The sequence below is a fragment of the Sinocyclocheilus rhinocerous genome, unplaced genomic scaffold, assembly GCF_001515625.1.
Source record: "Sinocyclocheilus rhinocerous isolate Xijiao unplaced genomic scaffold, SAMN03320098_v1.1 scaffold11, whole genome shotgun sequence".
NCBI classification, from domain to species: domain Eukaryota; kingdom Metazoa; phylum Chordata; class Actinopteri; order Cypriniformes; family Cyprinidae; genus Sinocyclocheilus; species Sinocyclocheilus rhinocerous.
Window position 1 is genome coordinate 341,759 of NW_015625587.1, and position 9,538 is coordinate 351,296.

Below are 9,538 nucleotides of genomic sequence, written 5' to 3' on the forward strand. Positions count from 1 at the left end.
TTATCTGCATTTATAAATTCGAAATAATTGATTACATAACTGTTTTGAGTGGTGTTCACTGTCCAGGCCAGATAGGTATATAGAAGTAGCAGAATATAACAGAAGTTGGTTTAAAAAAAAAAAAAAGGAGTTTTGCAAGAACGGTTATAGATATATGGGGCTTTTATTTTGACATTTGTGAGACTGCGTGCCGGAAGGGCATGTTGTTAGTTCTGTCGTTCCATTCTGTGGCTTTATTGCGATGAATTGGAAAAACGTGTTTATAATTTGCTACGATTTATTATTCGCATTCGGACGCGGGTTTTTGCGGTTGTTATAAATTCCAAGAAAGCATATTACCCTTTGGCTTCTTTTTGTTTTAATGATGACCGTATTCTGATGACTGTATCGTGTTTGCTACTTTACTGAGATTAATATGATTACTTTTTTTCTTCAAGGGACATTTTCTACTGTTAGTTTTTGTCAAATATGTCGCCTTCAAACAGTTGTTTAAATGAAGACGTGTGGACAGTTGTACGGTTTGCGACGTTCACGCGACTGCTTTCCCTTTTCTTACAGGTAAGCAATTGACATACACAAACGGGTAAAATAGCCTAAAATTATGTGTTTGTACTTTGTATTTTGACGCCTGCTTAAAATACTTACTATAGACATGAAGACCTCCATAAAATCAGTATCTGGCAGTATTTGTGAAATTGAGATTCGAGTGACACCTACCGCACAAATTGAAAACAAGGCATATGACAAATTACAGTCTATCTTGTGCTCTCTTGAAGGCTGTGCTTAATGCAGTGATTCCAGACCACGTGGCAGATGCCTTCAGCCCTCCACGATCAGAGACCCCTCTCCTGCTCGACCCCGTCATCGAAGCATTATTTGGTGGCCTTTGTCACTGGGATGCAGAACATTTCCTCTTCATTGCAGAGCGTGGTTACTTATATGAACACAACTTTGCATTCTTTCCTTTGTTTCCTCTCATCCTGCGATTCCTGGCAGCCACTGTCCTGTGGCCTTTTTGTGGATTTCTCACATTGCATGGCCGTTTAATTTTAGCTGTGGTTATAGGGAATAGCATTCTCTTTATCCTAAGTGTCGTGGCATTATACAGACTGAGTCGTTTGGTGCTGCAAGACAGAAATCTTGCCCATGTTGCGGTCTTAATGTACTGTCTGACACCAGCTAATGTTTTTATGGTAGCAGGTTATTCAGAGACTCTCTTTGCAGTGCTTACCTTTGCAGGCCTCTGGCTACTAGAGACAAGATTCACACTTGGAGCTTGTCTTCTGCTCGGGTTTGCTACTGGTGCTCGTGCCAATGGACTTGTGAATGCTGGATTTTTGCTGTATCTCACTTTTCAATGGGCTCTTGCCCGTGCAGGGGCTCTTAGCAAAGGAGCAGGGGGCTTTCAGTATCGTCTCTATGTCTGGGAACTTATTTGTTTTGTTCACACAGGAGCATTTTATGCAGCTTTCGTGGCACTGCCTTTTTGTTTGTTTCAGTTCTATGGCTACCAAACATTTTGTCATCCGACTGCTACTCAAGTTCCTCCTGTGCTGCTTAATCTGGCCCGGGACAAAGGATACCGTGTGGCTGATGCAGAATCTCCAACACCAATTTGGTGCCAATGGCAAATTCCAGTTTTGTACTCGTACATACAGGATGTTTATTGGGATGTGGGCTTCCTGCGGTACTTTCAGTGGAAGCAGATACCCAACTTTATCTTGGCACTGCCTGTTGCAATTCTGGGATTCATAGCCTCATATATGTACATAATGGCTAACCCAGTGTTTTGTATGTATTTGGGGTTGGGGGACAGAGGAAAAGACCGAAAAACGCATGGTTTCTGTAACCCAAGAGTCTTTGTTTACATCGTGCACAGTTCCATCCTGCTTCTAATTGGAATATTCTGCATGCATGTGCAGGTAAGACTTTTGATAATTGAAAATTGATCATTATCATGTAACATGTAGTATGCTTGCTCAACGCGCTTTTTTTTTTTTTTTTTTTTGTTTACCTCTTGATGCACTGGCAGACTTGCTCCATTTATACACGATGCATCCTGGGCTATTTCATATCATTTTGGTTTTTAGGTCTGGCTCTGCATTGTAACTTCCTTCCCTGGACTTGATAACTTTGAAGAGCTTGCTTGTTTCAGTCTTCATGACATTCCTGTGGTATAATATTATGCTGTTTGACAAATATTGTTGTGATGTATTTTATTGTAATAAGATGTTTCTGGTATTCCTTAAAAGGCTAATATATTTTTGTATTGAATTAGTATTTAATGAATATCCTTACTGTAACATTGAAAAAATATTCTTGAATTTTTCTCTTATTAAATGAAACTTGCTGAAGCAGAGTTATATATTACCATCCAAGGGTTCGTGGTCAGTGCTTTTTTTTGGAAAATACATTGATTCAGCAAGGACATATTAAATTGATCAAAAGCAGCACAACTGTTTTTAACGTTGATAAATGTTTCATAAGCACCATCAGTGTTTTAGAATGATTTTTGAAGGATCATGTGACTGTGAAGACTGGAGACACAAAAAGTAAATTAAAATAGTTAAAACGGTTACTTTAAAATGTAGTAATTTTTCAGAATATTACGGTTTTTACTTATATCAAACAAGTGCCGCATTGGTGAGCAAATTACTTAAAGGGGTCATATGAGGCGATTTTAATTTTTCCTTTCTCTTTGGAGTGTTACAAGCTCTTGGTGCATAAAGAAGATCTGTAAAGTTGCAAAGACTAAAGTCTCAAATCCAAAGAGATATTCTTTATAAAAGTTAAGAGTCAACCACGTCTACCTGGGGTCGTCACATGTGGTTGCCGCAAGCCTCCTTCGGCGAATCCGCCGGCCGTGCCGTGCCGTTCTCAAGCCCGCCGGCCGTTCCTCACTCTAGGCCGCCGTGTGTTTTGTTATGAAAGTGAAACTACTTTGTTTGGTCTTCCAAAAGAGGACACGACTAGAAATCAGTGGTTAAGTTGTATTTACAACACTGTTCCAGAACAGTTCAACCCAAATATTCAGATGTGTGCAGCGCATTTTATGGAGGACTGTTTACTGATCCTGGTAGAGTAGACTACAATGCCGGCTGTTCTGACTCACAGACTGTAAGTACATTTTCATTTAAAGGATTTGCCACTGACGATTCAAACGCGAGTTTTGAGCAGTGTAGAGTAGCGCTTGTTTGTCATTTCTCCGATCACAAATGCAGACATAGTATGGTTTTATGTTTACGGGGCGCAATGCAATGCATAAAAAGACAGTATAAGTCATTATAATCCGTAATTATGTCCCCACTGGATGCTACAAATGCCTCGTTTTAATGGGTTTTAATATTATTGTCTCGTCGCTCCGGCCGGACGGCATCACAGTATGGTAAGGGGAGTAACATTTGCGTCACACGCTTGAGGTATTCGGCCAATCACAACGCACTGGATAGCTGGCCAATCAGAGCACACCTCGCTTTTCAGACCAACGAGCTTTGTAAAAATCGCTGCGTTTCAGAAAGGCGGGGCATAGAGGAGAAACAATAATGTACAGTATGTGGGAAAATAATGTTTTTTTTTAACCTTAAACCGCATAAACACATTTCATTACACCAAATGCACAAAATAATGTTATTTTTAGCAACATCATATGACCCCTTTAAATGAAAAACATTTTAGAAAATCTTACCGACTCCAAACTAAGGTAGTGTATGTTTTGTTTGAATTGCAGTCAGAATTATTTTTGAAATTACCTGTAAAAAATATGAGGCATTCTGAATTTGGTCTGCAGTAAGGCCACTGCAGTTTGTCAAATAAAAGGGGTTTACCCTAGGCACTGATTGCACATGGTCTTGTCGCAAGGCCCCTGTGATATTGTGTTATGTCACCATCTAGTGGGTCCAAAGTGTCATAAGCGGTTTGTGATAGTTCCAGTGTTATTTTAGTATTATGTATTATAGTATCAATTGATATTTTGAGTTAGCTTTTATTATTTTAAGTTTTTGTAATTGTTGTGCTTTTGTCATTTTTATTATTTTTTAAAGAAATGTCTATTTAGCTTTATTTGTATTTTAGTATTATTCATTTTAGTACTTCAACTCACACTTATTTCAATCAGTTGCCAAGTTAATTCTAATTTATGCAGCTTAAGCTTTTCTTCACATATTTATATTTTATTTAATTTTCAGCTTTATTTCAATTACCAAAAACATTTCTAATAGTTTGTTAATAAAAAAAACTGTTCAAAAGATACATTATTGTTACTACTGTAAAATTACAGTGAATTAATACTGGATCCTAAAAAAAGCATAAACATCTTTTATGTTTTATAATATTTTCATAATCATTTTGTTCCCATAGTTTTTTAGTAACTATGTTACTTTAGCATAAACTTCAGTTACTAACGTAAAAACAGACAGACAAACAAAGTTTTCTGGTTTTTAAAAAGGTAAACTAAATTGATTCTCTTTGGTTTTTTATTGATTTATTTTAGATTTGTATCATGCTCGCCTCTTACTCGACATATTTCTGTACATTTATGGTTGTGGATGTATTACATGTATCTGTTACATTCGTAATGTCGGTGAAGGAAAAATGAAAGGTCACTTCTGAAACTCTACGCTCTGCATTGCATTTCGGAAGTGATCTTTGATTGGTCCGCATGAGATGACGTACCCCTTGCGAGTCATTGGTCCCTTTCTTCAGGTAATCCTCGGCTAGGAAAGTGATCGCAGTAAGGTAAATAAATATTGTTGTATCTTATCCGTGGTTGAACGCTGCGCTATATTGATACGCTTAGAGAATTATAAACAAAATAATCTGATCTATTTTTCAATGCCCAACAGATTAATTCCGGTTGGACAACTTAATATCGACAGCGATTGGACGGTTTGGTAACTCGAGGAGCCGAGTGTCGTTCAAATGACGGTTGAGGAGCCAGTGAGGAGCAGTGTCGTCCGCTGAGATATGTTAGCTTGTTGACAGCTAGTCAACAAGCTAACGTAGTTAATTAGCGTAGCTAAGACTCCTAATTTATCGAAAGCATCAACATGGCTTGATAATATAGTAATTGTTAGTCAATATATTCCCTTTAGGGGATGCTTAGTTGCAAACGAATGCGTTGAGCAACATATTATGTGAGGATTATATGAGGACTTTCGAGTTAGCTTAGTTCGATAGCTGAAATAATTTTATTACCCAAGTGATTTGTCAGTACATTTGTGACAGTATCTTCAATAATATGTGACAGGGCTTCACGGCTGGTATCTAGTGTCGCTCTAGCTTCCTCTTTGTTGGGGCTTGGCTTGTAGCTAAACGCGTTCTTGAGGTTACATCTATACTCTCTTACCTCTATACTATCAGTCACTTTTTTTTTTTTTAATGAAAAACTGTGAGTATCAACAAATAGACCCACGAGCGCTTAGAACATCGACCACCCGGACCTCCACCAACAAAAACGTACGCGTACGGAGGAAATGGGAGGTTTTGCCTGGGAAAAATCGCTTCTACTGTGATGGCCGTATTATGTTGGCCAGGCAGTGCGGTGTGCTCCCGCTGACCATCGGCCTTATTTTCATCACCAGTGGCTTATTCTTCACATTTGAGTGAGTAGTATACATTTACACACAGAGACACCAGTGTCCACACTGCTGGACAATACTACAACTACTTTTGACAATAGAGACATCTCCACCAGCTGTAGCCCTTCTTGACATCATATCAGTCTGAAAACAGTTGCTCCCACAAAGTTATCAAAAAGCACACTTACAATATTTGTCTCGAGTTCTAACTTTGTTCTTGTCTTTGTGTTTGATTCATAACAGTTGCCCCTTTCTGGTGCATCACCTCACGGTCTTCATTCCAGTTATTGGTGGGGTGTTATTTGTATTTGTCGTCATCACCCTCTTTCAAACCAGTTTTATAGACCCAGGGATTTTACCCAGGGCTTTGCCGGATGAGGCTGCAGACATTGAGAAGCAGATTGGTAAGACTTTGAGTGTGGTGTTTATATTTCATTATTTTGTGTCCTAACATTTTTGTTGTGTATGTTGATATTAAAGTTGTGGGTTTCTTTAAAGATAATTCTGGATCTTCAACATACCGTCCACCTCCCCGCACTAAGGAGATCCTTATAAATGACCAGGTGGTCAAGCTTAAATACTGTTTCACATGCAAGATGTTCCGTCCGCCTCGGACATCCCATTGCAGCCTGTGTGACAACTGTGTTGGTAAGGCTGGATCTCTATATTTCAGCAAACAAAGTTTCTGCATTTAAAGAAATTGTTCATCCAAAAATTTTAATATTATCTCTCACTCACTTTCAAGTGATTCTAAATCTCAAATTATATGGTGAAATTTTGAATTTGTTGAAATTTTGAATGCAATGTGAATGGGGACTGAAGCTTTAAAGGAGTAGTTCACCCAAAATGAACATTTTGATAATTTACTCACTCTCGTGTCATTCAAAACCCGTATGACTTTTATTCTTCTGTGGAACATAAATTAAGATATTTTAAGAAATGTGTTTTGTTTTTGTTTTTCTCCATACAAATGAAGTCGATGATTACCAACATTCTTCAGAATATTTGTGTGTGTGTGTTTTGCAGAAGAAAGAAAATCATACAGGTTTGTAAAGACATGAGGGCGAGTAAATGATAGAAAATTTATTTTTCGGTGAACTATCCCTTTATAGCTTCAACAAGAACCATAAAAGCAGTCCATACAACTTGAGTGCTATAATCCAATCTTCTGAAGCCATGCACTTTGTGTATAAATTGAAATTTCATTCATTATTCACTGGTTATCTTTTCCTTTAGTGAGCTGTTTACCTCTAGAACCGGAGTCAGTGAGTTGCAGTGAACTTGCAAATTGAATCAGTCTGATTTATGAACTAATAATTTATACCAGGATCAATCAGGTTCTTTCACAAATCTGTCAGTGCAGCTTCTTTAACCTAACCTCATGGAAAGCCCTATTAGGGAGATGTCAAGATTTTCAGTTAAACTCTGTAAATGAAACTTTTAATTTCATTGTAAATTTTCCTCTGTTTATCATTCACAGCCATTGATTGGCTTTAGATGACTTGGAAAGTAGCACACAAGTCAAATGGTCAATTTTTATGAAACTTTTACTGTGCTTTTGCTTTTTTTTTTAACCTTATATGTTCTAGTACCCATTTAGTGTAATTCCATGAAAGGAAGTCATATTGGTTAGAAACCACATGAGGTTCGGTAAATAATGACAGAACTGTTTCTTTAAAGCTACAAAATATGTTGCTTTGATAATGAACGTGTAATAGTTTAACCTCTAATACAAATCACTTCCTTAAAATCATTGCATAAGAATGCACAGTGGTTATTTGTAAGTGTTGCTGTGTCTGAGAATGTCCTGCCTCTGTTCCCTTTGTAGATCGGTTCGACCATCATTGTCCTTGGGTGGGGAACTGTGTTGGGAAGCGAAACTATCGTTTTTTTTATGCATTCATAGTGTCACTATCCTTTCTGACCTCCTTTATCTTTGGCTGTGTGATTACTCACCTCACATTAAGTAAGTTTCACAACACTTTCTGCACCACAGTCTCCATCTTCATCATAAAAAATCTTAATACTTATCTATGACAGTTGTCAGTGGGAGAGCTATAAATGAGTGCATCTATGTTGAAATGGTGATTGTTCAAAACCAAGAAACCTTTAAAATGTTCAAAAGTTTGGGCATTAAGATTTTACTGTTTTTGTTTTTTAAGAAATTAATATTTTATTCTGCATGGATGCATTAAATTAATCACAACTGACAGTAAAGACAATTATAATGTCATAATGAAATCCAAATAAATTATGTTCTAATCATCCTAAATCATAAAAAAAAATTTTCATGGTTTCTTCAAAAATATTACATGGCACAACTGTTTTCAACATTGATAATAATATGAAATGTTTCATGACCATGAATCAGCATGTTAGAATGATTTCTGAAGGATCATGTGACACTGAAGACTGGAGTAATGGCTGCTGAATAAATTGCATAAAAATTTTTTTTAGATTAAAATAAAAAACATTTATTATAAATTGTAGTATATTTCACAATATTACTGTTTTTACTGTATTTTGATCAAATAAATGCAGCCCAAGCCTTTAAGCAGTACTGTAGATGTATATGATGAGATTGTCAAAATACAACAACAACAACAAAAAGCCTTTTTTTCAGTCAGGTTTGAAGCAGGTTTGTTCTCTCATCAGTTACTCTCATCAACAGGATCACAAAGTGTGAATGGTATCATCCAGGCAATAAAGGAGAGCCCAGCCAGATATCCTTTTTACTGTGTTCACACCCCTGTCTCCATCGCTGGCATGTCTGCACCACTCCTTTCCCCAGGAACACACAATAGAGTTCACTATTTGTTTACAGGCCCACTGCTGTTGGTTTCACCTTTTTCCTAATCCCATTCATCCCTAATCAGCTCAAGGATTCCACCATGCCCTGCTTTCCTGTCAGGATGTAAACAGTTGCCCCTAGATACAGATTCTGCTGGTGTCCCTTTTTAAGATTGTGGCTTGAGGTCACAGTTTTCCACCGCAACCTGTCAGTTAATTAACCTCTTTGTGGTTCATGTTATTGGGCAGAATGTTCAACATTGGATTGATTTTGCGTGTTTGTTCTTAAATCACTGTACTATTATTTATGTATATTTTGTACGTTAATACACATTTACAGCAGATTTGCATCCTTAACCCTTCCTTCACTGTTGTCGAGCTAGTCATTTGTTTTTTCTCCATCTGGTCCATTCTGGGTCTGTCAGGTTTCCATACTTATCTTGTGGCCTCCAATCTCACAACCAACGAAGATGTAAATATCACAATGAATGCTAAGTTAATGTATAATTTTAAAAGCTATATCATTAATTGTGTTCAAATGTAATTAACACTTCTCATTTAATTGTGGTGTTTTATATAGTCAGAATGAAGAACAGCTTCTTTGTGTTTAATGATTGCAGATCAAAGGCTCTTGGTCCAGTAAAAGAGGAGAAGAATCAGGGAATCCGTACACCTATAACAACATCTTGACAAACTGCTGTGTGGTGCTTTGTGGGCCGATGCCACCCAGGTCTGTACTGCATGCTCATGCCAACATCATAGCACACCTCCTAAGATTTAGCTAAAGAAGCAAATATTGTTTGTTTGTGAGTGAATGAAGGATGTCATTTAGCTTAAGGCTGATGTACATCCTGTGCTCAGTACATACTGTTACAAACAAGAACACATTTTGTCAGATCTGAAATGTTAATTGTACACAGGGATTAAAGTGTTCCGTCGCTACGATGGATTTCCGTCAGTTCATAAAGACAGTCACTTGCTTCATTCCTGAATGAATCAGCCGTTCGAACGAATCAATTGAATGAACGATTCAGTGATAAAATCAGTGACTTGCCTCCACCTGCTGGCAGATTTAGTTTCATTTTTAGCATATAATTTCAGTTATTTAAATCATATTTCTGTATTCAAAATTGTATATTTAAAACATTAATCTCCACATGAATTTATGAATT

At 37.2% G+C, this 9,538-nt stretch overlaps 2 protein-coding genes across 3 annotated transcripts in view; both read left to right on the forward strand.

The window, feature by feature from the left end:
• The first annotated feature begins 168 nt into the window (after positions 1–168).
• On the forward strand, positions 169–2,006 carry pigv (phosphatidylinositol glycan anchor biosynthesis, class V). Of its 2 annotated transcripts, none has more exons than XM_016573092.1 (2): positions 169–558; positions 777–2,006. In XM_016573092.1, exons 1-2 carry the CDS (start codon positions 469–471, stop codon positions 1,947–1,949), a joined length of 1,263 nt encoding a protein of 420 aa, XP_016428578.1. In that variant the 5' UTR covers positions 169–468; the 3' UTR covers positions 1,950–2,006. The 2 variants fall into 2 exon arrangements, with proteins under 2 accessions (XP_016428578.1, XP_016428588.1); XM_016573102.1 differs by having other exon boundaries at positions 170–558; positions 1,500–2,006.
• A 2,653-nt stretch (positions 2,007–4,659) lies between these two features.
• Positions 4,660–9,538, forward strand: part of LOC107755290 (palmitoyltransferase ZDHHC18-like) — an 8,537-nt gene continuing 3,658 nt past the window's right edge. The window contains exons 1-8 of the mRNA XM_016572041.1: positions 4,660–4,734; positions 4,842–5,600; positions 5,820–5,980; positions 6,075–6,224; positions 7,405–7,542; positions 8,248–8,299; positions 8,736–8,838; positions 8,987–9,096. Of these exons, the coding sequence (XP_016427527.1) occupies positions 5,377–5,600; positions 5,820–5,980; positions 6,075–6,224; positions 7,405–7,542; positions 8,248–8,299; positions 8,736–8,838; positions 8,987–9,096 (938 nt within the window). The 5' untranslated portion in view covers positions 4,660–4,734; positions 4,842–5,376. The remainder of the gene's footprint in view (positions 4,735–4,841; positions 5,601–5,819; positions 5,981–6,074; positions 6,225–7,404; positions 7,543–8,247; positions 8,300–8,735; positions 8,839–8,986; positions 9,097–9,538) is intronic.

What these genes read in the sequence shown, in the direction of transcription:
- pigv (XM_016573092.1), top strand. Translation starts at nt 469, where the DNA reads ATGTCGCCTTCAAACAGTTGTTTAAATGAAGACGTGTGGACAGTTGTA. An exon ending in TGCTTTCCCTTTTCTTACAG is followed by an intron (nt 559 to 776) that starts GTAAGCAATTGA and finishes GCTCTCTTGAAG; the next exon opens with GCTGTGCTTAATGCAGTGAT.